Below are 25,554 nucleotides of genomic sequence, written 5' to 3'. Positions count from 1 at the left end.
TATTGATTTGTAGGAGTTTTTTATATATTCTGTGTATATAACCTTTGTATCTGGTGTGTCGCTTGTCTCTTCACTTTTGTAATAGTATCTTTTTTTTTTTTTTGCGGTACGCGGGCCTCTCACTGCTGTGGCCTCTCCTGTTGCGGAGCACAGGCTCCGGATGTGCAGGCTCAGCGGCCATGCCTCACGGGCCCAGCCGCTCCGCGGCATGTGGGATCTTCCCGGACCGGGGCATGAACCCGTGTCCCCTGCAAAGGCAGGCGGACTCTCAACCACTGCGCCACCAGGGAAGCCCTGTAATAGTACCTTTTAAAAAAATTTTTATTTATTTATTTGGCTGCGCCAGGTCTTAGTTGCAGCGCGCAGGATATTTCTTGTCGCGTTTCCTTGTGTCACGCGGGATCTTTTTAGTTGCGGCATGAGGGATCTAGTTCCCTGACCAGGAATCGAACCCAGGCCCCCTGCATTGGGAGCTTGGAATCTTAACCGCTGGACCACCAGGGAAGTCCCTGTAATAGTGTCTTTTGATGAACAGAAGTTCTTTAATTTTACTAAAGTTTAATATAGCATTTAAAAATGGTTAGTGCTTTTGAATATTGTGTAGTAAATCTGCCTACCCAGAGTCAAAATGATATTTTCCTATATGATTTTCTAGAAACTTTGTTCTTTTCCTTTTCACATTTAGGTCCCAATTAATTGCTGTGTATGTTGTGAGGTAGAGTCAAGGTTTATTTTTTTTTTACCTATGAATATTCAGATAACCCAGCACCACTTATTGAAATGTCTGCTCTTTCCCCCACTGCACTGTAGGGGTGCCTCTGTCATAAGTCCAGTAATAGTATGTGTTTGGGTCTGTTTCTGGATCCTCTGTTCTATTCCTTTGGGTCTGTTTGTTTATCCTTATGCCAATGCCAAATTGTCCTAATTACTGGACAAGTCTCCCCATTTGGTTAACGTAAGTTCTCTGACTTTGATAGCTTTTCCATTGTTGTCTTGTATGTTGTTAGTTAGCTCTTTGCATATTTATTTAAATTTTAGAATCATCACTTTTCAGGAAAAAAACAAAACCCACCCTGGGATTTTGATTAGGATTGTATTGAATTTATGGATCAGTTTGAGGAGGATTTACATGTTTATAGTATCGAGTGAATCCATGAACATGATGTGTTCCTCCATTTATTTAGTTCTTAATTTTCTCTCAGTAGTATTTTGTCTGTATAGAGATTTTCTGTACAGAGATCTTATATATTGGGTTGGCCAAAAAGTTTGCTCGGTTAATGAATACATTGTTCAATAAAGTTCTTGGTGAAAATGAAAAATGTGTCTTATTTTTACTTAAAACCAAACAGGGACTTCCCTGGTGGCGCAGTGGTTAAGAATCCGCCTGCCAGTGCAGGGGACATGGGTTCGAGCCCTGGTCTGGGAAGATCCCACATGCCACGGAGCAACTAAGCCTGTGTGCCACAACTGCTGAGCCTGCGCGCCACAACTACTGAAGCCCGCGCGCCTAGAGCCCGTGCTCCGCAACAAGAGAAGCCACCTCAATGAGAAGCCTGCGCACCACAACGAAGAGTAGCCCCTGCCCACCGCAACTAGAGAAAGCCCGCACACAGCAATGAAGACCCAACGCAGCCAAAAATAAATTTAAAAATATATTTAAAAAAACCCCAAATAACCAGAATAACTTTTTGGCCAACCAGTATTTTTCCTTGGTTGATTCCTAGATTTTTTTGTTGTTGTGACTATTATTGTTATGCTTTTAAATTTTATTTTCTAATAGTTTATTGCTGCTATGTATAAGTACAACAGATTTTTATATTGATCTTGTATCCAGTAAGTCACACATTAATTCTAATTATTTATTTATAGATTCTTTTGGATTTTCTATAAAGACTGTAATGTCATGTGTAAATAGTAGTTGTATTTCTTCTATTCCATTCTTAATATTTTGTTTATTAAAATGCTGTGCAGTCTCTAGGTCAACATTGAATAGAAATTGTGAAGGCAGATAGCCTTCTAACACTGCCTATTAGAAGAGGAAAGCTTCTAATATTTCACTGTTAAATATGATGTTAGCTCTAGGTTTTTACAGGTAGTCATCCAGATTGAGGCTGTTCCTTTATATTCTAGTTTGTTAAGAGTTTTTAATCATAATGGTTGGGTTGTTGAACTCGATCAGTTGCTTTCTTTAATATTCATTGATATGATCAGATGATTTTTCTTCTTGATTCTGTTAGAGTTGAACTGATTGATTTTGGTGGGGGTCCTCAATTTAAAAAATTTATTTATTTATTTATTTTTGGCTGCGTTGGGTCTTCGTTGCTGTGTGCGGGCTTTCTCTAGTTGCGGTGAGCGGGGGCTACTCTTTGTTATGGTGTGCGGGCTTCTCATTGAGGTGGCTTGTCTTGTTGCAGAGCACGGGCTCTAGGTGCGTGGGCTTCAGTAGTTGTGGCATGCAGGCTCAGTAGTTGCGGCTCACGGGCTCTAGAGCACAGGCTCAGCAGTTGTGGCGCACGGGCTTAGTTGCTCTGCGGCATGTAGGATCTTCCTGGACCAGGGCTCGAACCCGTGTCCCCTGCATTGGCAGGCGGACTCTCAACCACTGTGCCACCAGGGAAGCCCAGTTTTTTTTTTTAATTGACATTTTTATTGAGATAATTGTAGTGATTGTTCAATGTTATAAAAAATTTCCGTTCCTGAAGTAAACCAAGTTTGATTGTGATGTATTATCCTTTTCATATATTGTTGGATTTGATTTGGTAGTATTCTACTTAGGAATTATATAGCTTCATGAGAGAGATTAGCCAGTAATTTTCCTTACTTGCAATTTTATTTTTAAAAATATTTATTTACTTTATTTTTGGCTGCATAGGGTCTTAGTTGCGGCATGCGGGATCTTTCGTTGAGGCATGCGGGCTGTCCAGTTGTGCTTACTTGCAATTTTAATGTAAAGTTTTTGTGTCAAGGTTATGCTGGTCTGATAAAATGAGGTGAGACTTGTCTCTGTTTTTATTTTTTTCAGAGGATTTTTGTAAGATTAGTTTTGTTTCTTTCTTAAATGTTTGGAAGAATTCATGGTGACATCCTCTGGATGCTATCTTGATTAGTGTAGCTTTTTAGTACATCTTAAAAGTTGGGTAGTGTGAGTCTCTCAACTTTATTCTTTTTCAAATGTTGTATTGGCCATTCTAGTTCCTTTACCTTTCCAAATAAATTTAAGAATTAGTTTGTAAATATCTACAAAAGAATCCATGTTGAAAATTTCATTGAAATTGAGCTAAATCTGTGATTTGAGGAGAATCAACATCTTTACTATCTTGAGTCTTCCAGTTTATGAACATAGTGTCTCTCTTCATTCATTTAGGTCTTCCTGGATTTCTTTCCTCAGCATTTTTTGGTTTTCATTCAGCATGCAGATCCTGTGCATATTTTTTAGACTTATACCTATATATTTGTTTTTGGAGTATTTAAAATGGTATTGCTTTTTGAAATTCAGTTTCTAATCGTTTATTGCTAGAAATATGGTTGATTTTTGTGTTGCCTTTGTATCCTGTAATCTTGCATATTATTAGTTCTAGGAGGTTTAAGTGGATTTTCTGGGATTTTCTATGTAGACAGTCATGCCATTTGTGAATGGGGACAGTTTTATTTCATTCTTTCCAATATGCATGCCTTTTTTTTTCTTGCCTGATTACACTACCTAGGTCTTCCAATATGGTATTGACTAGGACTGGTGATGGCACGTTCCTGCCTTGTTCCCATCTCAGGGGGAAAGTCTTCAGTTTTTCACCATTACGGATGATGTTAGCTGCAGGATTTTATTAGATGCCCTTTATCAGGTTGAAGAAGTTCCCTTGTATTTTTAGGACGTATTTCTTGAATTTCGTTAAAAAAATAATAAAATAAAATAAAATTTTTTTGCATTAGTGAATATAATCATGAGGTGTTTTTTCTTTAGACTGTTAATATGGTGGATTATCTTAATTGATTTTCAGATATTGAACCAGTATTGCACTTGTGGAATAAGCCCCATTTGGTCATAATGTATAATTCTGTTTCTGTATTGCTAGATTCAATTTGTTACTATTTTGTTGAGAACTTTTAAATCTGTATTTTTTTTAAGCTTTTTTTTGGGGACTTCCCTGGTGGTGCAGTGGATAAGACTCTGCGCTCCCAGTGCAAGGGGACCCGGGTTGGATCCCTGGTCAGGGAACTAGATCCCACACGCGTGCCACAACTAAGAGTTCGCATGCCACAACTAAGGAGCCTGCCTGCCACAACTAAGACCTGGCACAACCAAATAAATTAATTAATTTTAAAAAGAGATTTTTTTGATGTGGACCATTTTTAAAGTCTCTATTGAATTTGTTACAGTGTTGTTTCTGTTTTATGTTTTGGTTTTTTGGCCACTAGGCATGTGGGATCTTAGCTCGACCAGGAATTGAACCCATACCCCCTTCATTGGAAGGTGAAGTCTTAACCACTGGACTGCCAGGGAATTCCCTACATCTGTATTCCTGAGGGATATTGGTCTGCAGTTTCCCTGCAGTCCTGTATTATCTTTATTTGGTTTTGGTCTCAGGGCATTGATGGCCTTATAAAATGAGTGGGGAAGAATTCCCTCCTTTTTAAATTTTTTAAGATATTGTGTAGCACTAGTGTTATTTCTTCTTGAGTGTTTGGTAGAATTTGCAATTAAACCATTTAACCCGGAAATTTCTTTTCTGAAGGTTTAAAATATGAATAAAATTTCTTTAATAGTCACAGTCCTATTTAGGTTATTTATTTCATTTGAGTGAGTTTGCGTGGTTTGTGGTTTTTGAGGAATTAGTCCATTGTGAATTTGTGTGTATAGAGTTCTGCACAGTATTCTCTTATTGTCCTTTTAAAGTCTGTTGGGTCTGTATTGAAATCCCCTTGTTCATTCCTAATGTTGGTAACTTGTGTCTTCTCTCTCTTTTTCTTTGATAGTGATGCTAGAGATTCATTTTTTCTATCTTTTATAAAAAGTTGCTTTTGTTTTCATTGACTTTCTCTATTGCTTTTATGTTTCAGTTTCAATGGGTTCTGCTCTTAATTTTATTATTTTTTCATTCTTTTTGCTTTTAATTTATTCTTGCTCTTTTTTTCTAGCTTCTTAAGGTAGAAGCTTAGATTATTGATTTGGGACTTTCCTTCTTTTCTCATGTAAACATTTAATGATATAAGTGCTATAAATTTTTCTGTAGGTGCTCCTGCACCGCACAAATTTGATATGCTGTATTTTTATTTTCTTCTTTTTTTTTGGCTGTGCCGTGAGTCTTGCAGGATCTTAGTTCCCCAACCAGGGATTGAACCCGGGCCCCTGGCTGTGAAAAGTGTGGAGTCCTAACCACTGGACCACCAGGGAATTCTCTAATTTTCTTCTTTGATCCAGATTATTTAGAATTCTGTTGTTTAATTTCCACATGTTGTGGATTTTTCTCTTTCTGCTTTTGACTTCTAGTCTAATTCGATTATGTCAGAGAACATACTTTGTATGATTTAAATTCTTTTAAATGTGTTACTTTGTTTTATGATCCAGGATATATCCATCTTGGTGAATGTTTCATGTGCACTTGAAAAAAATGTGTATTCTGCTGTTACTGGATAGAGTATTCTGTATATGTTAACTAGACTTATGGTGTTTGATGGTGTTGTTCATTTCTATACCTTTACTGATTTTCTGTCTATTAGTGCTATTAATTATGGAAATAGTAATGTTGAAGTGTCTGACCGTATTGGTAGATTTGTCTATTTTAACTTTTATTTCTGTCAGTTTTTGCTACATGTATTTTCAAACTCTGTTGTTCAGAGGTTACACATTTAGGATTTTATGTGTTTGTGTATTGATGAATTGACCCATTTATTGTATAATGTTCCTCTTTAACATTGGTAGTTTTCTTTACTTTGATTTTACTTTGATGCTAATAATAAAGCCACTCCAGCTTTTTTAAAAAATTGAGATATAATCCACATACCATAAAATCTACCCTTTGAAAGTGGTTTTTAGTATATTCACAAATTTGTACAACCATCGCCACTATTTTAATTCCTGAAGATTTTCATCACCCCAAGAAGAAACCCTATATTCATTATCGTTCACTCCTTATTCCCCATTCCCTTCAACCCCTGGCAACCACTAATCTACATTCTGTGTCTGTGGATTTGTCTATTGTGGGCATTTCATATAAATGGAATCATCAATATGTAGTCTTTTGTGTCTGGCTTCTTTCATTTAACATAATGTTCTCAAAGTTCATCCATACTGTAGCATGTATCAATACTCTTTCCTCTTGTCCAATTAATATTCTGTTGGATGGGTTTACCACATTTTGTTTATCCACTCGCCAGCTGATGGACATTTAAGTTGTTTCTGCTTTTCGGCTATTATGAAAAATGCTGCTGTGAAAATTCATGTATAAGTTTTTGTATGGACATATATTTTCATTTCTCTTGGGTATATACCCAGGTTCATATGGTTACTCTAACCTTTTGAGAAACTGCTAGACTGTTTTCACAGTGGCTACACCATTATACACTTCCATGCGCACTGTATGTGAGTTCCAGTTTTTCCATATTCTCACCAATGCTTTTTATTATCTTTTTGATTGTAACCATCCTTGTGGGTGTGAAGTTCAACTTTTTAAAATGAGTTTTTGCTTTTTTTTTTTTGGTACGCAGGCCAAAATGAGTTTTTGCATGGTATATCCTTTTCTATTCTTTCTCTTTGAACCAACCTATATCATTATATTTGAAGTGACTTTCTTGTAGCCAGCATATAGTTGGGTCATGTTTTTTTATCCTTTCTAATAATCGCTATCCTTTAATTGGTATATTTAGAACATTTGGATTTAGGTCTACCATTTTATTATTTCTTTTCTCTTTGTTACCTCTGTTTTTTCATTCTTCCCTTTCTCCTTTCCTGCTTATTTTGCTTTATTTGGACATTTCTTAGTATTCCATTTTAATTAGATATATCTAGTTGTATAAATGTCTTTGTATAGTTTCTTTAGTGGTTGCTGTAATGACTGTATCTTTTTGGCTTTTTTAGTGGTTGCTGTACGATTATAATATACATACTTTATTTACACAATCTACTTAGAATCAGTGTTTTACCGTTCCATGTGGTATGTGAAAACCTTAACCACCTGTGAGTTTTTTAATCTTCCCTTCTTTATATTGCAGTTGTCTTAAATATTACCTTTACATTGAAAATCCTGTAGGATAATGCTATAATGTTTCCTTTCAAAGGAGAATAGTAGTTAATTATGTTAACACAGATATTTACTTTTGCAGCTTTTTTCTTCATTCCTGATCTTCCAAGTTTGTTTGTTCGTTTGTTTTGGTATTATTTACCTTCTGTCTAAAGAACTTCCTTCAGGAATGATTTTAGAGCAGCTTTCCTGGCAAGAAATTTTCTTAGTGTTTCTTCAACTGAGAATGTCTTTATCTCACCTTCATTCCTGAGGGATGTTTTTGCTGAATATAGAATTCTGAATTAACTGTTCTTTCAGTACTTTAAAAATGTTGTGTGACCTCCATAGTTTTTGATGAGAAATCTGCAGTCATCTGAATTGTTGTGTTCCTGTAAGTAATGCATCAGTTTTCTAGATGCTTTCAAGATTTTTTCCATTGTCTTTTAGTTTTTACCAGTTTAATTATGATGTACTGCTGCTTGGATTTCTTTCTCCTTATTCTGTTTGGGGTTCACTGAGCTTTTTGAATCTGAGAACTTAAGTCTTTTGCCAAATTTGGGATGTTTTCAATTTTTTTTTTTTCCTCTGAATCACATTCTCCTTTCCTTTTGAGAGTCTGTAAACATCAACGTTAAGCCTCTTCGTATTGTCCCACAGGTCCCTGAAGCTTTAGGACCTGTTCATTCTTTTCCGATTATTTTTCTCTGTTGATTAGATTTGATAACTAGTATTGATGTGTCTTCAAGTTCACTGACTTTTCTTCTGTCATTTCCATTCTGTTATTGAGTCCACATATTGCAGTTGGCTGATAGTCTCCGAAGGCTCTTTTAAGTTCTCCCTACACTTTTTCTTTATGTAACTTGGTGATTTATTTGTTGTAGAAGGTAGTTTATTAGTCCCAAATGATTTACCACAGTGTGGACTTTCTAATTGCATCTCTGTAGTATTATTTAACATGTTTTCTGTCCCCTGTGTTTTCTGTGGGTTGGAAGTTAAATCTAGAAAAAGGGTCAGCAAACTATAGTTTATCAGTCAAATCTAGGCTTCCCCTGTTTTTATAAATATTTCTTGGAATACAGCTTTGTCTGTAGCTGCTTATGTGCTACAGTAGTAGAGTTGAGTACTTGTGACAGGGATTGTATGACTGGAAAAGTGTAAAATATTTATGCTCTGTTCCTTTAAAGAAAAAGTTTCTTTACCTCTGATCCATAGATTTTTATCAAATTCAGTTTTTTTAAAACAAGTAAATTTAATAGGTGGTCATGTATATTTGCCTATGTGACACATAATGTTTAGTTTTCTGTATTTTTGTCATGCTAACAGTCATTGCTTATATTCGGTGCTTTTTCAGTGACCACCTACATTTTTGATAGATACACACACACACACACACACACACACACACACACACACACATACATACTTTTTTGTTTTTTTTGCTGGGATATAATTTTAGATTGGCATTTTCCTTTTGTTGTTTTCTGGCTTCCATTCTTTATGACTTATGGCCAGCTGTCAGTCTTACTGTTGGTATTTTGCAGGTAATCTGTCGCGTTGTATCCCCCACCCCACTCCCTGAATGCTTTTGAGATTTTTCTGATTTTGGTTTTCATCAGATATATTATACTATTTGTATATAATATAAATTATATGTTTTATCAGATATATATTATACTATACTATCTTTGTTTTTATCATGCCTTGAGTTTATAGTGCTTCTTGAATCTGTGGCTTGGGATCCTTTTTCAAAATTAGAAAGTTCTCAGTCATATGTCATTTTCTCTTCTGCCCTATTCTTATTTCCTCTTTTTCTAAGACTTCTATTATATATATTTAGATCTTATACTCTGTGCCATATTATGTCTTTTATGTTCTTTCCTGTTTTTAATTTTCCATCCTTCTGTCATTCTGTGCTTAAAGTGGTATTCTGACTTTTCTTCCACTTCACTATTTTGTGTGTGCGTCCAATCTCCTATCAAGTCCATCCTTGAGTATCTTAATTTAATCATTGCATTTTAAAATTCTCTTATTTGTATGTTTGTTTGTTATAGTTTTCAGTTCTCTGTCACAATTCTCCAAATTGTCATTTATTTCAGTTTTTTAAATATGTTTCTGATCATTCTTTTATTTGATTCTCCTGTGGGTCTTTTTCTAATGTAAGTTTTTTCCCTTTGGTTTTTGGTCATTTATTATTTCCTTGAATGTCTGCTTATTTCTCACTGAGTGCCAGAAATTGAATGTGAAAAATGTTGGCAGTAGTTTGAGGATGATTGTTCTAGAAACTTAAAACATCTACATATGATTTTTATAAATTCTAAGGGAAGAATAAACAGGCTTGGAGAAGAAGGAACTGGTAAGAGTCAATTAATAGAATCATCCTGCATTCTAGGTCTGATAAATGAGGGAAACTGGGAGAAAATGAAGATCTTGAAGAATATGGATTGAGATCACTAAAAGAATAGGAGGTTGGCATCAAAGAAGGGATATTAGACCTTAAGACTAAAAATAAAAATGATCAAAGGGAGCAAAATGCCCTGCGGAAAATGATTGTTGTGTTAATTGAGTTTAGATTAGGAATCAGTCACTTAAGGTTGAAAAGTCTAAATAAGTCTTAAATGGATGGTGTTGGAGTAGGTTAAGTAGTTTTGAAGGAAGTAACCATTTAGTAAATGGTGAAGAGCTGGAAGAGAATTTCAGGCTACACTCTACTCTGCAACTTCTGTTCTTCTTCAAATTTCCTTTGATATTTTCTTTAGTCTGATTGGTCTTACAATGTTCAGCATAGTTAGAGGTGAAGACCAGAGGCCATCATGCTTCTGCCTCAGGCTCCACACACCCTTAGATGGGTTAATATTGTTAGTAAACAGCTGGACTGCAGGTTTAGTCTCAAACCTCTTAAGTCCAGTGAGCTTTCTTTAACTCTTTGGGGGTATTAATACCTGCCCAATTTATCTCACAGGTTTTTTGTAAAGGTCTGTTGGAATGTATGAAATATTTCAAAAACGAAAAATACTATACAAATGTAAGATGGTTAATGATCACATGGTTGGTGGAGAATTGCATGATTTATAAGTACACTGAAGGAAAATTTTTAAAAGCAAGAACTTATTACATACGCATTTAATTTATTCATGTAACTTAATTGTGTTAAGTAAAATCTATGACAGATTTTTGTGTGAATTAAAGCATATCAGCATTAGAAGTTAATACTACATTTTTCTGCTTTAGGGCCGAAATACACATATATTCTCGTTGTCTTTAAGAAAATGAATTTCCTTTTGAGAAAGAAATCAAATATTATAAAAGAATAAATTGTCACATTATATAAATTTAAACTTTTAGTTTCTATTTAGATTCTACAATAAAATTTAAACATTTTAGATTATTGGATAGTATATGTCATTTGATATATTAAAAAAAAAAAACAGCCCCAGTCCTAAAGGAATAATATAATTCATAGGTAAAACAGTATTTAAAACTTTTGAAAACTAAAGTATAATATTATTTCTCTGTCCCTAGGCAAAATTTGGTTTCTCTAATATTACTGGAATTGATTACTCTCCTTCTGCAATACAGCTTTCTGGAAATATTATAGAGAAAGAAGGTTTAGCTAACATTAAGTTGAAGGTAACTATTATTTATATTACTGTAACTGTTATTTTTCTTTGTAATAAGTTATAAAGTTTAAATGTTTCTGAAGTATATTAATTTGCTGACATCTTTGAGCTCATAAATTAAGGGTCAATCATAAATAATCCAAAATGATACTTTTTAAGTGACAGTATTAAAATTTTCAGTCTAGTCAGTTTGGGAAAGTTATTTTCTCCTCTTCCTTGTGTGCAAGTATGTTTATTCTTTCTCTCGCTCTTTTTTTTTTTTGCAAATACACACAAATAATAGCTAACTTTGGATTAACTAGATCAAAAAGTTGTAAATGCCTAAAGTAGTATAATGCCACCAAAGATTACTCAGTTTATGTTTTGCCCTCTGATCTGTGAGGAGATGATGACTCTTTTTTTTTTGTTTGTTTTGCCGTACGCGGGCCTCTCACTGTAGTGGCCTCTCCCATTGCGGAGCACAGGCTCCGGACGCGCAGGCTCAGCGGCCATGGCTCACGGGCCCAGCCGCTCCGCAGCATGTGGGATCTTCCCGGACCAGGGCACGACCCCGTGTCCCCTGCATCGGCAGGTGGACTCTCAACCGCTGCGCCACCAGGGAAGCCCGAGATGATGACTCTTGCATTTATATTTTTATCCCAGGCTTCTCCTTTGAGCTCTAGAATTATATAAACACTGCTTATTCTATAGTTCCACTTGGATAGCTAAAAGTCTCTTAATTGGTCCAAAGTGAAACTCTTGGTTTCTTCATTAAACTTCTCACGCACCTCCCATCCCCTACCCCACTCTTTCCTTTAAATCCTATAACAGGGAATTCCCTGGCAGTCCAGTGGTTAGGACTTGGCGCTTTTACTACTGTGGTCCGGGTTCACTCCCCGTTGGAGAACTAGGATCCTGAAAGCCTCAAGGCGCCAACAACAACAACAAATCCTATAGCCAATTTTGTTGGTTTTATCTTCAGAGTATATCAGGAATGTGATCATTTCTTGATATTTCCACTGCTACCTCCCAGATCTAAGCCACCATCATTTCTCACTTAGATGACTGTAGTAGCCTCTTACTTAGCCTTCCTGTTTCCACTCTTGCCGCCCTGCTGTCCATTACCACAGGGTACCCAGAGTTAGTTTTTAAAATATAAATCAGCTTGTGTCACTTCCTTGCTCACAAGCCTCCAAGGGCTTCCCCGTTGCACTCAGAATGGGATCTGAACGCCCACCCAGCCTTACAAAGCCCCTCGTTTCTTACCTCTTTCCTTCTTTATCACCAGTACCCCAGTCACACTGGCTTTCTTTCTGCTCCTGATACATGTCAGCCCTGTTTTTCTCCAGTCTTTATACCTGCTGCTCTCTGTCCAGAATGTTCTTGCCCCAGATCTCAGTTTGTTTGGCTCATTCTCAGCATTCTGATCTCTGCTCAAATATCGCCTTCTTAAAGAGATCTTGCCTGACTACCTTTTCCAAAACATTTCTCTTCCCAGTCACTCACTGTCTTCATTATTCTTTTTTTTTCTTCATAGCACTTTATCTGAAATAATTTGGTTAGCTTATTTATTGCTTGCCTCTCCTTTTAGAGAACATGAGATATATTCTCATACAGGGACCTGTTTTGCTTTGTTTGCAGTTAGAGTCCCAGGGCCTGTAAAATTCCTGCATATAATAGGTGTCTATGAAATATCTGTTGAATAAATGAATACTTTTTTTATAAATTTATTTTTTTATTTATTCATTTATTTATTTTTGGCTGTGTTGGGTCTTCGTTGCTGCGCGTGGGCTTTCTCTAGTTGCAGTGAGTGGGGGCTTCTCTTTGTTGCAGTGCGTGGGCTTCTCACTGTGGTGGCTTTTCGTTGTGGAGCACGGGCTGTAGGCATGTGGGCTTCAGTAGCTGTGGCTCGCGTGGGCTCTAGAGCACAGGCTCAGTAGTTGTGGCGCATGGGCTTAGTTGCTCCACAGCATGTGGGATCCTCCTGGACCAGGGCTCGAACCCAGGTCCCCTGCATTGGCAGGCAGATTCTTAACCACTGCGCCACCAGGGAAGTCCCACTAAATGAATACTTTTATATAGGCATTTAGGATAGGAACTTCTCCAAACTTCGCTCTTAAGAGTGGTAGTCATTGTTTTGCTTCAGGTGTAATGAATACTTTGATGTGAGGCAGGGGCAGGAAACCTATGTTCAAATGTATGTAAACATGCAATACACATTTTCAAGTCAAACAATAAGAGTTTCAGATAATACACTATGATTATTTTAAGTTTATATGAATAATCACGAGCTAATTGCTTAATTACTTTTTCAAAGCAGCTTTTCAGAATTAAGTTTGTTGGCAAATTATTTTGAATATTTTATGAAGTTGAGGCAGATCACTATTTCAAATGCTTCTAAAGTATCAGTAAGTTATTGAAGTTATTGAAAATGAGTGAGATGCTGATACATGACTTTCAAAATCTGAAGTGCATGATATTTATAAAGTTAAGTAATTGCAGCTTAAACAGTCCTTTAATTTCTTAAGCTTTGTGCCATTCATTGTATCCATTAGTTGCTTTGTAAGCTGCTGAGTCAAGGCAAAAGAACTTTTGATTTACCATGTTTACCTCAGGTCATACAGCTAGTAATGTCAGCTAAAAATCATCTTATTTCAAGTGCCTTGTTTGAGTTCCAGATATTTTTTTGTCATTTAAAAAATATTTCAAATATTCTTTTTTTCGACAGAAATAACTTTTTCATAAACCAGGCTTGTGAGCCCCATTTATGTGCTGGTATTATTAGGCAATACACCTGGCTTTGATTTGTTTCCAAATTTGTAGAGATTTGGAATGTCCAGGAAACACTGTCAGTCTTGCTTACTAATCTTAGCTTTAATGATCTTGGAATGAAGCACATAAAAGTTAGCTATAAAGTTGCAAATGTTTATTATATGTAAAATGCCATCATAAGTAATTGCTCTTTTTATCTGTAACTTTTTACAGATTGTTACTTAAATTCAGTAAATATTGTGTGTGAATTGTTCTCACATAGACATTGATTTTTAATATAGGTAGAAGACTTTTTGAATCCTTCCACAAAACTGTCTGGATTTCATATTTGTATTGACAAAGGGACTTTTGATGCCATAAGCCTTAATCCTGACAATGCAATTGAAAAGAGGAAGCAATATGTGAAATCTCTCTCCAGGGTGTTGAAAGTGAAAGGCTTTTTTCTAATAACCTCATGTAATTGGACCAAGGAAGAGTTGCTAAATGAATTCAGTGAAGGTAAATGGCTGTTATGTTGTTTAAATGTGTTCTTACCTCAGGTTTAATGCACTTAAATAGGTTTTTTTTTCCCATGGTGTTATAGTATTTTACTTTTCTATTTGTGGGAGTCGCCTGCTTTTCTTCTTTGTTAATAACCATGGTAGTACTTTTAACTGTATATGCAAAGAGCAAAGAAATAATATTGGTTGAGATCCAGAGTGCTTTGTAAAATTTTCCAAAAAATCCTGGCAGTTAAGTACTAAAGTTTATGAGCCTGTAAAAATTAAGTTCTTTGTTTAAGCTATATAATCTGTTACTTGGGGAATCAAGCAAAGAAAGTGCATATATTGTGTTTCTGACTTCAGTGTACTGATATACTGGTAATTAGTAATAACAGTAATAATGCAGATGGTAGTAGTGTTTTTTAAAGTCTTGTATGAGAGTTTTCATTTTATAGATACTTTGTCTTGCCTAGTGGTCATTTAGATATTTAGGATTTTTCTTCTTGTTTTCAGTGTATATTCTTTTTTAACATTGCACAGAAACAAAATGTAGGGACTTAGAAGAATTAGTACCTATTAATTCTTGAGGAAATCTCTACTTTTTGCAAGATTTTGGTGCCAAGACAGGATCCTTTTTTGCCCCATTAGCAAAGTATAATTAGTGCTGTGTCTACTAAATGGGGATCTTGTAAGAATCGAGAACCTTTAATCCATACACAAATATTTTGAGCTCTTTGGAAGACTGTTTCTTGTATGGTTTAAGGATTATTTCACCTGTCACTTTACTCATGCAGTGCACAGGACTTCCTGGGAAGGTACCTTGAGAATCTGTAGCTATATATTTGCTTGTTTTTTCCTGAGACTCCATTTCAGATTAGTATTGTTTTTTTTAAAGGAGTGGGAAGAATTTTCAGGATGGAGTATTAATAAGTGATATGGTACTAAGTTTGTGGTTAAATTTTGAACCTCAGTTGTCACAAGCTAATGGGAAATGAATTTATAACCGTATTGCAAGCGCTTTATCTCAGAGTTTGTTTTCTTTTTGGTAGTAAGGGAATAGGCAGTAGGAGGGAGAACACTTAACACATGTCCTTTTGTGTGCATTCGATGGCTTTGGCAGCTTATATAATGTAAAACTTGAAGTGTTTGAGGTTTGAAATGTGAGCTTCATTACTGTTGCCTCTGGAAAATAAGAATTATGTGATTTATTGTCTTTTATTTCATGTCATTAATTTTATTATCTTCTATGTTAAATTTGTTTCCTTTAGAACTATTGAGGCCCCGTATCAATAGTCTTTCTTCTTGAAGCTTGACAGTTTTAATAAATGCTCAAAGTTACACTGTGTAGGGCAAGTTCCTTTCCTGGTTTTTAAATACAGGTGTTCTCTTTTATCCCTGGAACCACCAGACAAAAACATATTTGTCTGTCTTTCATAATGAGGAACAGACTTTAGCCTTGTAAAGAGTGATTAAAAATGTGTCTGTGTCTGAGAACTACTGAATAAATTCTTTAACTTCTGTTCAGTTTTAGAGCTTAATGCAGAATTTAAATAAGTGAAATGTTACAACAGGAAATGTTAAAGAAATACTTATATACAATTGAAGATATTTTTCTAGGCATGCTTCTCTTAGAAAATGGTTTTTGGAGTTAGATAGATACAGGACACTAACAGAACACACTGCCATGTATCACTGCCAAGGGCCTTGTCACTAGCTTTTAAGGTTGACTTCCATGGTCCCTTTTGCATAGAATAAAGATTGCTTCACTAATTTTTTTAAGGTTCTTTGCTTCTTTCCTAATTTGAAATGTAAATGTTCATAAATCTATTGAAATGAATTTTTCTTTTGTAGCCTTATTTATATAAATATTTTGTGTTGCCGTTTGTTTTGGTGAGGATTACTTAATCATTTGGCAGACACTAGGATATTCTAATTTGATGTCCAAGGAACTTGACTTTCTTACAACTAGTGAATTAAAAAAAACCCACAAACCTATCTTACTGAAAAAGTAATCAGATTCATTATGAAAAAATTTTTAAAATATCAGTAACCCCAACACATAAGTATATAGATTAAAATAATTAAAATTTGTTATCTATCTCTGGTGTACAACCACTTTGTATTGTTGATAATACATCAACATTTTGATGTATTATCTACTGAAATATAAAACTTAAATTCTGTAGGGTTAGTCCAGGGAGTTAAAAGATTAGTCCTAGAAAATTCACCCAGACAGCTCCATTTTCTCTTGAGAATTTTTATTACGAAATATTTTAAGCATATGTAAAATTTCAGAAAACAAATATGGGTGTGTACCCATCACAGTGGCTCCATTTTTTAGCATTAAAATGTATCGTATTATTTAAAAGTCCTGGCCTTCTTTGGAAAAGTTTTCTTATGATCAGTTTTTAATGAGTATGTTAATATTTAGTTATTTGTTAAGATTTGGTGAAGCTTGATTAAGAATATGAATTATGAAGCAAAGTATAAAAAAACCAGTTGATCCATTTAAGCATTTTTTTCTGTTTACAAGTGTTATTTGAGCTTTAGCTCAAGACATGGAAACTTAGAAAATGCAGACACCTTCTCCCCCAAAAGAAAAAGAATTCTCCCAAACTGATAGTTGTTGCATCACTGAGAGAAAACCATGGTTAACTAAGAGTTAACCAACCTTCCACCCTTATTTGTCTTATTTTTTGAAAACAGAATAATAAAACATTAAATTTCCATTTTGTTTTATAGGCTAGGAGAACACCACATATTCTTATTTTAATCTTCACAAAATCACTGTAAGTTAGATAGGGGCAGTGATACCTGTAACCTCCTTGCATAGAAATTGAGGATTCTGGTTAAGGTAAATTGACCTTAATCTAGTAACCTTTCACCTAGTAAGTGGTAGAGCTGGGACTTGAACCCAGGACTTTTGAATACATGTTAAGTTAAAAAAAAAAAAGAAATCACCCTGTGCTGCTTTGAAATTTACTACTTCCTTACCTTCCCAAGTTCAGTTCAGTTTGGGTCTTGATCTTTGGTTACAAACTCTTTTTTTATTGTGGTAAAATATATATAACATAAAATTTACTATTTAGCCATTTTTAAGTTTATAGTTCTGGGGCATTAAGTACATTCTTACTGTTGTGCCACCATTGCCACCATCCGTCTCCAGGACTTTTTCATTTTTATTTCCATGTTACTTATCTTCTCTGTATTAAGTGCTTTTATATATCTGATTTGGATTAATTGACTTACTGCATATAAAGCACTCAAAACAGTGCCGGATACATGGTAAGACCTCAACACATGGTAATCTGCTTCCTACAACTAGATGGTAAAGGAGGCCACTGGAGATGCAGAGTTGAAGGGATGATAAACAGGGATGATAAACAGGATGGATGGAAAGCGTCTTTTTTCCGGTTTGATTTTGTCTGTTACTTGTTCATTTCAAAGTGTTTTTGGGTGTATACACATATACACCTATAGTATATAGGATAGAAGATCATAAAGTGAAATTTAGTCACAATTTAGAGTTTGGAATCACGTAATTTTGTAAAAGGTTGACAAGTACATTGTTAATACAAATATCCCTTAACTGTGGGATTCAGTCCCTAATAAAAGTATTTTGCTTCTGTCTGGCAGGATTTGAACTTTTTGAAGAGCTGCGGACACCCAGGTTCAGCTTTGGAGGCAGATCTGGAAACAGTGTAGCAGCATTGGTTTTCCAAAAAACGTGAGACTTTTCATTGGACAAATTCAGTTAGCTTTTTTAAAGAAGCTCTACATCAAAGTAAACCTGATACAGAAAATGCAAGTGCAAATAAATGTTTAGTAAGTACACAGGATGCACATGTTGAATACATAAAATGGGTTGGTAAAAAAAATCATGAGCGTGGAAGTAGTTCGGTTTTAGAGATCAACCAAGAATAATTAAAATTTTTCTTTTGTATTTGAGATGTAAATATTTTTCTTTCTGATTTAAAAAAATTTCCTGTAACTGCTAAACAGTTAAAAACTTTAAAGCAGTAAATGGATTTACAGATAGTATGTATTCTTGATTTTTGTGCCTTGGTAAAGGTGAATTGAATATAGCTATTTATGAAGATATGACCAAGCTATTCCAGGGCCAGAATAATAAGCCAAACGACTTTCCTAATGTTTTATTAGACTATTATAAAACATAGTAAGTATGATATTTTGAGTTGAATAGTGGTTTTTTAAAAAAATTATTTAATACCTGAGAAAATCCCCCAGCCCTTATGTGTATAATTAAACAAAATCAGATAAATGTATCAGTTGATCAAGAAATATTTATTGAGCTTGTATTTTGTGGCTGATGATCTTCTACACACTGTGAGGGATAAATAGTAGAAGGAAAGGCAACTAAGAGATACTGTTATATGCTGGCACTAGGTTAAGTTGTATTATCTTCCTAAGTCGTTGAATTCCCTCAATATCTTCTCGAGGCATGTATTACTTATTCTTGTTTCTACATATCAGATAGCTAGTACAGGATAGAGCCAGGATTCTTCTCTGGGTCTGACTCTAAAACTTGTTCTCTTCCTCTAGCGTATTTGCCTCCCAGGTCTAAGTCTCTGCCTTTATGGCATTTACAGTTCAGTTGGGGAACTAGGACTCGTACATCGAAAATTCTGTTAGAGAAGTTGGGCAGTTATTTTTAGGAAATCTGCACCTCCCTGTTAGTGACTGTTGATCAGTGGACTGTGAGAATAGTGAGTTATCCTTCATTACTTTTCACCATTTCCCTACTTGTCTTAGAAGACTTACGTCATCAAGAACTGAACTGTGTCATTCCTCTGTGAGAGGTGGTGTAAGTTTTATATATATACACCCTCAGGGATACAGGGACAAAGGTGTTCTAGTTAGGGGCTAATAAGCAAGAGGAACAGTTTATTTATGAACGTTTTTGAAGAGATAAGTTTTATTAATCCTTAGTGCCATTTTGTATTTGGGCTAATAGTTTAATATTGCAGTCACAATATGAGTTTTAAAAAAGTGATAATAATTTTTATGATTTTCAGCTTTGGGGGCTTGTTGGCTTACAAAACAAACAGAATTTTTGTTGTTTGGCAAATGTTATCCTAGTACTGAGCAAGTCTAGCATTACAACCTTTTCTTTTCATTTTTGTTACGGGGAGGGGTGGGGGGACAGGGGGAGGAGAAGGGTGGTTTGATTTAGATCAACATTAATCAACCATTAAGATTACTGTCTGCCTTGCACAAGATAACTGAAGACATTTACATAAACTTTCAACACAAATAACATTTTTGGAAAAGCTTTAATTTTTAACATGTAAAAAGTGAGAAATTACTTTAAAATATCTGTGATTTAAACGTGTAAAATTGTGTTGATTTTATAAACTAGACATGGGATCTTAAACCATAGAATCAGTGTTTTATAATTTATTGAGATTTTGTCTTTGTTGTTTTTCACATTAATATTTCTTGATTTTAAATATGTAATAGTATATAAGTACTTTTTTAGAATTCTGAGTTGTTACGTATATGCTATTTTAAAGCATCGATGGAACAAAATAGGCCTTCTGTGCAACCAGATTGAGACATTGGGTTGGATTCACTGAGAGCTTGGAGGGGGCCTTTGTTGAAAAGCTCCGTGAGTCACTATTGTGGGGGGTATGTGTGTTCCACTTGCAAAAATGTAGGACGTTTGGGGGGGAATCATGGAGCTGTTGATACGGTTAGGAACAGGGAGTTGTCATCTCTTCTTATCAGTTTAATCCTGCTGGAAATCAGCCTCTCAGAGATTGAAATCAGGACAAATGGAAGGTCCAAAAATGCTAACAATAAATTATTAGTATTTTCAAGTAATATCACACTTTAAAACCCAGGCCAGTTAATGTCCCCAAGTTACTGAAACAAGTCATAAATACATTATTATTAAACTTAGTTTTGTTAGGTCATATGAATATGTGGGTAACTGTGAAAGAAATTATGCAATTATAAAAGGGAGCAGTAAGTTATGTAGTGAATGCTGTTTTATTTGGATAAGAAGTTGGAATTGTAATTTTATTACATCAAAAGACACCCTTATTTTGAGGAAACTTGTTTGAAATGCAAACGAGACTTCTCTGTGGAGCCTGCACAGAATTGTTGCTTTTCATGATGATGTTATTGCTGCATAACAGGCCACTTCTGTGTGTATAGGAAGTGTGTGTGCAAGTCCAAAGGGATTGGAGGCCTGAATGGGTGCGTTACACCAATTAACAAATAGAAAGTTTTCGGAACATTTTGTTTCAAGCCAGGTGCACAAGTTCGAGTTGCTTTTTGGGACTGGCATTTATGTATTTGAGAATCAAACCTGACACTACTCTTGGCAGCTTGACTAAAGCCATTTTACAATAAGTACAAACTGTCCTTGAATGATTTTTTTCCCTTTGTAGTAGCAACGAGTTTGCCTTTCTTCATCTGTGATTATGTGTGCAATTTTCTGGCTATTTTGGGGGAGGAAGGGAGGTAAACATATATGAAAGATTTTTATTTTTGGTATGAATAATGTGTTTCAACTCACTTATTATTTATTTTTAAATTTCCATGATACTGTAATGCATTACTATATGTTGACCTTCATTCACATTCATCCAGAGTATAATAGAAACCTTAAAGTACCTATATGAGTTATTAAGTTTTATATGGCTTTGAAATAATTTTTCTTAAATTGATATGCAAAGAAATAGAGTACCCCTGCCTATGTGAATAGACTTTGATTTATGTTGTCTTAAATAATTTTATTTTATATATTTGTGTGTGTGTGTGTGTGTGTGTGCGTCTGGCAGCCTATAATGAAAATATATGTAAATGTGAAAAATTAGTTGCTTTCCAGATCAGCATTCTGCCACTGTGGGGAGACCTGGGTTTGATTTCCTATTTTTTACACTGTGAGCTAGAATGTATGTGCTCCAGAGACAGCCTTCTGCTTTGAGAGCAAGAGACCAAATGTCTTGTGTTCGCTGTAGTAACCTCTTTAGTTCATTGTGTTTGTGTGTGTCAGGGGGGCGGGTGTTGATGGGGTCTGAAAGGAGTCTTGTCTAGTACACTTCACTGGAAGGAGGCTGCCTATGACCTAGAGTTTGACTGTGGGAGATGAGGAGCGTGGTAGGTTGAAGGACAATTGCATAGTGGGAAAAAAATTAGGAAACCCTGTCATTTCTCTTAGCTAGGCAGAAAACAGAGATGTCCTTAAAGAAGGGGGAGCACATGAGCATGTTTTATTAACAGTTAATGTAAGAAAATTAATGCTAATTTATTCTTCATACATACCATGCAATTTGTTAGAAAAGTAAAAGAATAGTTTGAAATTCTTTGGTCAATTGATGGATTCCTATGTTAGTGGCATAGAAATGAAACTCAACATTAAGCAGACAAATACCCAAACCCACGGGCTACATAAATGCTGAATAAAACCAGCTCTACAATGGAACTCTGAAAAGCAAGGGGTAAGAAGCCTAATGAATGATTGAATATGACCTTAGCAAAATCCCTGGAGTGTTGTTGAAAGATCATTCATTTCCAGCTTAGATGTCAAGATGGGCTCCAGTAACCAGAAGAAAAAAGAGAGCTTGAGTCGGTACTTACTGAGTTTTAAAAATCTTTACAACACAGTGCATTAGACTAATCATTAAAAGGGCTTCTCTAACAGCTCAGCATTTTGAGCTGTCACTGTACGGACCTGTGGTTTAGGCCCAGGGAAACCAAATTAAAAAGATAGGAATAATTCTCAAGACATGAATGTATCAGTATCCTGCTTTTATGGAGCAGAACTTCAAAAACTGGGATGTAGAGGTTGGCAGAATGCACTTTTGTCATGCTGATACCATTGTAAGAAAGACTTACAACCAAGAGATAATTGTGCCTTAAAGTATTTGCAAATTACTGGCCTAGTTTATTGGAGGAAGATATAAAAAAACAAATCTACTTTTTTCATTTTTAAGTGACCCTTCATGAAGAAATGATAAATTCTTCTATATTATATTTTTAAATGTGTATTGTTATTACTGCATCAGGAAATGGTGTGTTAGTGAGTGAGCTCTATTGTGCATGCTATCCAGAAGCTTTATAAGAAAAGCGAATCTAACATACTTGTTTTCCCAAATACCTAAAAATTTACACATGAGCCAGCAATTAGCATGTTCTGGATTTTATCTGAGGAGCTTAGAAAGAAATAATGAAATACTCTGAATAAGGGGACCATGAAGTGTACTTATCACTCTTCATTAACATAGTTACAGATGAAGCAGTTTATCATTATGTGATCACAGCAGAATAGAAGTGCTATTGGAATAGTTGTAGTTCCCTTGCTATTGCCTTCCTTGCTGCTTCAAAGATGAGGGAGTAGTCAGGATGAAGAGGCTAAATGCAGAAGAGAGTGGGTGCTGCCAGTTCGCATTTTTCTCCTAACCCCTCCTCTAATATGAAAATGTCAGTCCTTTGTTCCCATCTAATTTTAGTACATCCTGGCTAAAAAAATGTTAGGATGATTTCCAGCCATGGAACTTGGAGGGGTGGGGTGGGAGAGGGGAAGAGTAGAGGAAAGAGCAGTTTACATTCCATATCCGTCTGCCTTTCTGTGACAGCATCTAGCCCCTACTCTGTTGATTTTCGTGGTGAAATAAATTTAGATGCACTGGAGCAGCACTAATTAGGTTTTCCTTCCATGTCCTTAACAAGAAGTCTAGTTGGAGTCTGAATGGGGAAAATCATAATATGGTATTTAATAAAACATACTGGGCTGAATTAAAGAGCTGTTTGCAAGTTTTAGAAGAAAGGCCTGAAATTGTGAGTGAAAACTACATGTTGTGTGGTTTATAAATAGAACCTTTGTGATTCAGTGAAACTGCTTTTATGCTATGTCTTGAATGAGAATAATATTTGTTGATTTTTGAGAATCAGTCATAAGCAAGTCAGAGCTGTTTATTCCCTCTGGAATATACTTCCCTAATATATTCCATATACTGAACCTCACTATGAAATAAGCCTCACCTTTCCAAAAGTTTGTTCATTTTAGTGAACTAAGATTTCCTCGTGGAATCTTTATATGATAAAGACATTACATAGCCAGAATTGAGAGATCATTTTGTTAAGTCCAGTTGAATAATGACTTAATTTGCAACAAGTGCAGTATCAGATTATTTTCTGAACTTGAAATTTATTTTGGTTCATTTTATAGTACCAGATAATTTATCTTTAAAATGTTAATAGAATAAATATCAGAGAGAAGTGATTTTTTTTAAATATTAACTTTTGGAGAAAAAAATGATTGGAACCTAGGCAAGTCACTTTCCTTTTCTGGGCTTCAGTTTTTCTCTCTGTGAAACAAGGGTGTTCAGTAGGTGATATTTAAAGTTCTTTTCTACCCCCGTGTTAGTCAGCTTGGGCTGCCATTGGCTCGGTGGCTCAAACAAATTTATTTTTCATTGTCTGAAGACTGGGAATTCCAAGTTCAAGGTGCTGATGAGGTAGGTTTCATTCTGAGGTCTCTTCTCTTGGCTTGTAGGCAGATGGATGCCATCTCCCTATATGTTCGCATGTTCTCTTTGTGCGTGCTTGTGGGGAGAGAGTGAGCAAACTCCCTCGTGTCTCTAATTAGGGCACTAATCCCATCATGAGGACCCCACCCTCATGACTTCATCTAACCCATATTACTTCCCAAAGGCCCTATCTCTAAATACTATTTCTTTGGGTGCTAGGGCTTCAACATAAATTTCTAGGGGGCACATTCAGTCCATAATAACAGCTGAAATTGATCTGAGGTTTAGAGAAAGCTCACAAAATAGATTTCCACTATACATGGGGCGTTTAAATGCTCCATTAGTTAAATATCAATTGTTAGGTCACTTTCTGATTCTTTTAAACCAAACTATCTATTCATGTATATGAAAAAATATGTGTACACATAATAAAACATTTGAAGCAATCACATGATTGTTTTTCAGTCTAAAAATGTCTTTGTGCATTCATTGGTAAACTTTAGGTTTGAGTATTGATTGCCTCTGATATATGTTTGATAATTCAGTTTGTATCCATTTGACCACAGAGTTGTTTTATCTGAGAAACTCAGAAATTTACATCTAATTTTTTAGTCCCACCTTAATTTTATATAAAATTATGATAACCTGAAGAATCTCCCTAATTTGATTCTTCCCTACCCCAGACACACACACTACCACTACGCACTCACAGATGACCTTATTTACCACTTGAAAGGCCCATGGCTTTGAGATTTCTACCTTCTCATGCCATACACAGTGTAGTACATGGGTCTTTCCTTCTTATGCCTTCTACCTCTTTGGGCTACTGTCAGTCTGTCCTAAAATTGCTTACCCCCTCAATGAAAATGAAGTATCAATATTTTAAATGCGCTGGCAAAGTGCCTAATGTATAGTAGATACTTATTTCAAGTTGGTTTCCCTTTAGTACATTTCTTTGAAGCAGTTTGATATAGTGGAGAGAGAAGCAGTTGTGTAGACTCTACAGAATAGGGTTGTGAATATTAAATGAGCAAAATAAATGTAAATCATCTTAGCGTAATTCTTAGCGCACACCAGTGCCAAATAAATATTCTTTTCTCCAAGGAAACCTTCCCATCAGAGCCAATATATTGAATTGTTCAGGATTTTAACCCTCAGTGCCACTGAGTTAATGTATTCAGTCCCATTGTAAGGCATTTGTATTTCAGGAGTGATTAGATGAGTGAAGAGAGGCGAATGAGTGGTAGATAAGTAAGAGGGAAGGTTTGGAATAGGTGGGCCTTTCAGAATGTCTTAAGAAATCATACTGTATAGCTGCTGTTTCTTTAGTCTCTAGATAGGGCTGATGCTGAAAGCACCTTTTTATTTAGTTAAGGAATGAAGGCTAGATATCCTAATTCTGGATTTTCACGAAATGTCCTTTATGATGTGTTTCAGCAGACTCTAAGAATACCCTTCAGGTTTAAGATCATTATCTGTTTTAGAGGTAGTTATTTAGTAATAAATGTAGGTATGATGGGGAAAATGTTAATGTGGATGCATTTGAATTGAAAACAAATGGTCAAGGATAGGGTGCACCTTCCTTCTTAGGTCTGAACACCAAGGCATTGTTTCCAGTGACAACTAACAAGGGACCTGAGAACAGATCCCCCAAATGACCATGCCTCAGGTTCACTGAGTTGTTGAGTTGGGTTTGGGTTTTTTACTATGCATTTAGGAAGCTGCGGGCTAAGATTTTATCATTGATTTCCACCTTGCATCATCTAGATTTGATTTCTTTGATCAGTGAGTCACGTTTGTTTTCCTTGCTGTAAGTTGAGTTAACAGTACCATTCACAGTGGCATTTTAAAGTTTGATGTTGGGCAATACTTTAAGTAGTTTATCTGATTTGACCTTGGTTTATGTTGGAACTGACAGTATAGTATGTAAAGTACAGTGAATCAGTTGTTTATGCTAGTGTAGAAGACACTTGGTTTTCAGATTTGT

General features: G+C 35.4%; 1 protein-coding gene across 5 annotated transcripts in view; it reads left to right on the top strand.

Annotated features, from left to right (window-relative positions):
- Nucleotides 1-25,554, top strand: part of EEF1AKMT2 (EEF1A lysine methyltransferase 2) — a 72,926-nt gene that overhangs the window by 5,638 nt on the left and 41,734 nt on the right. For 3 of the 5 annotated variants that reach the window (XM_027112879.1, XM_027112881.1, XM_027112878.1), the window contains exons 4-6: nucleotides 10,737-10,844; nucleotides 13,867-14,083; nucleotides 17,704-17,794. In XM_027112879.1, coding sequence (XP_026968680.1) covers nucleotides 10,737-10,844; nucleotides 13,867-14,083; nucleotides 17,704-17,794 — 416 coding nt within the window. Of the gene's footprint in view, nucleotides 1-10,736; nucleotides 10,845-13,866; nucleotides 14,084-17,703; nucleotides 18,366-25,554 lie in introns of those variants that run through there. The other 2 variants (XM_027112880.1, XM_027112882.1) reach the window with 2 other exon arrangements.

The sequence above is a fragment of the Aethalodelphis obliquidens genome, unplaced genomic scaffold, assembly GCF_003676395.1.
Source record: "Aethalodelphis obliquidens isolate GAN/ISIS:26980383/991018 unplaced genomic scaffold, ASM367639v1 scaffold11, whole genome shotgun sequence".
Lineage (NCBI taxonomy): Eukaryota > Metazoa > Chordata > Mammalia > Artiodactyla > Delphinidae > Aethalodelphis > Aethalodelphis obliquidens.
Note: the sequence above shows the minus strand (reverse complement) of the source record. Positions and strands in the feature narration are given on the sequence as shown.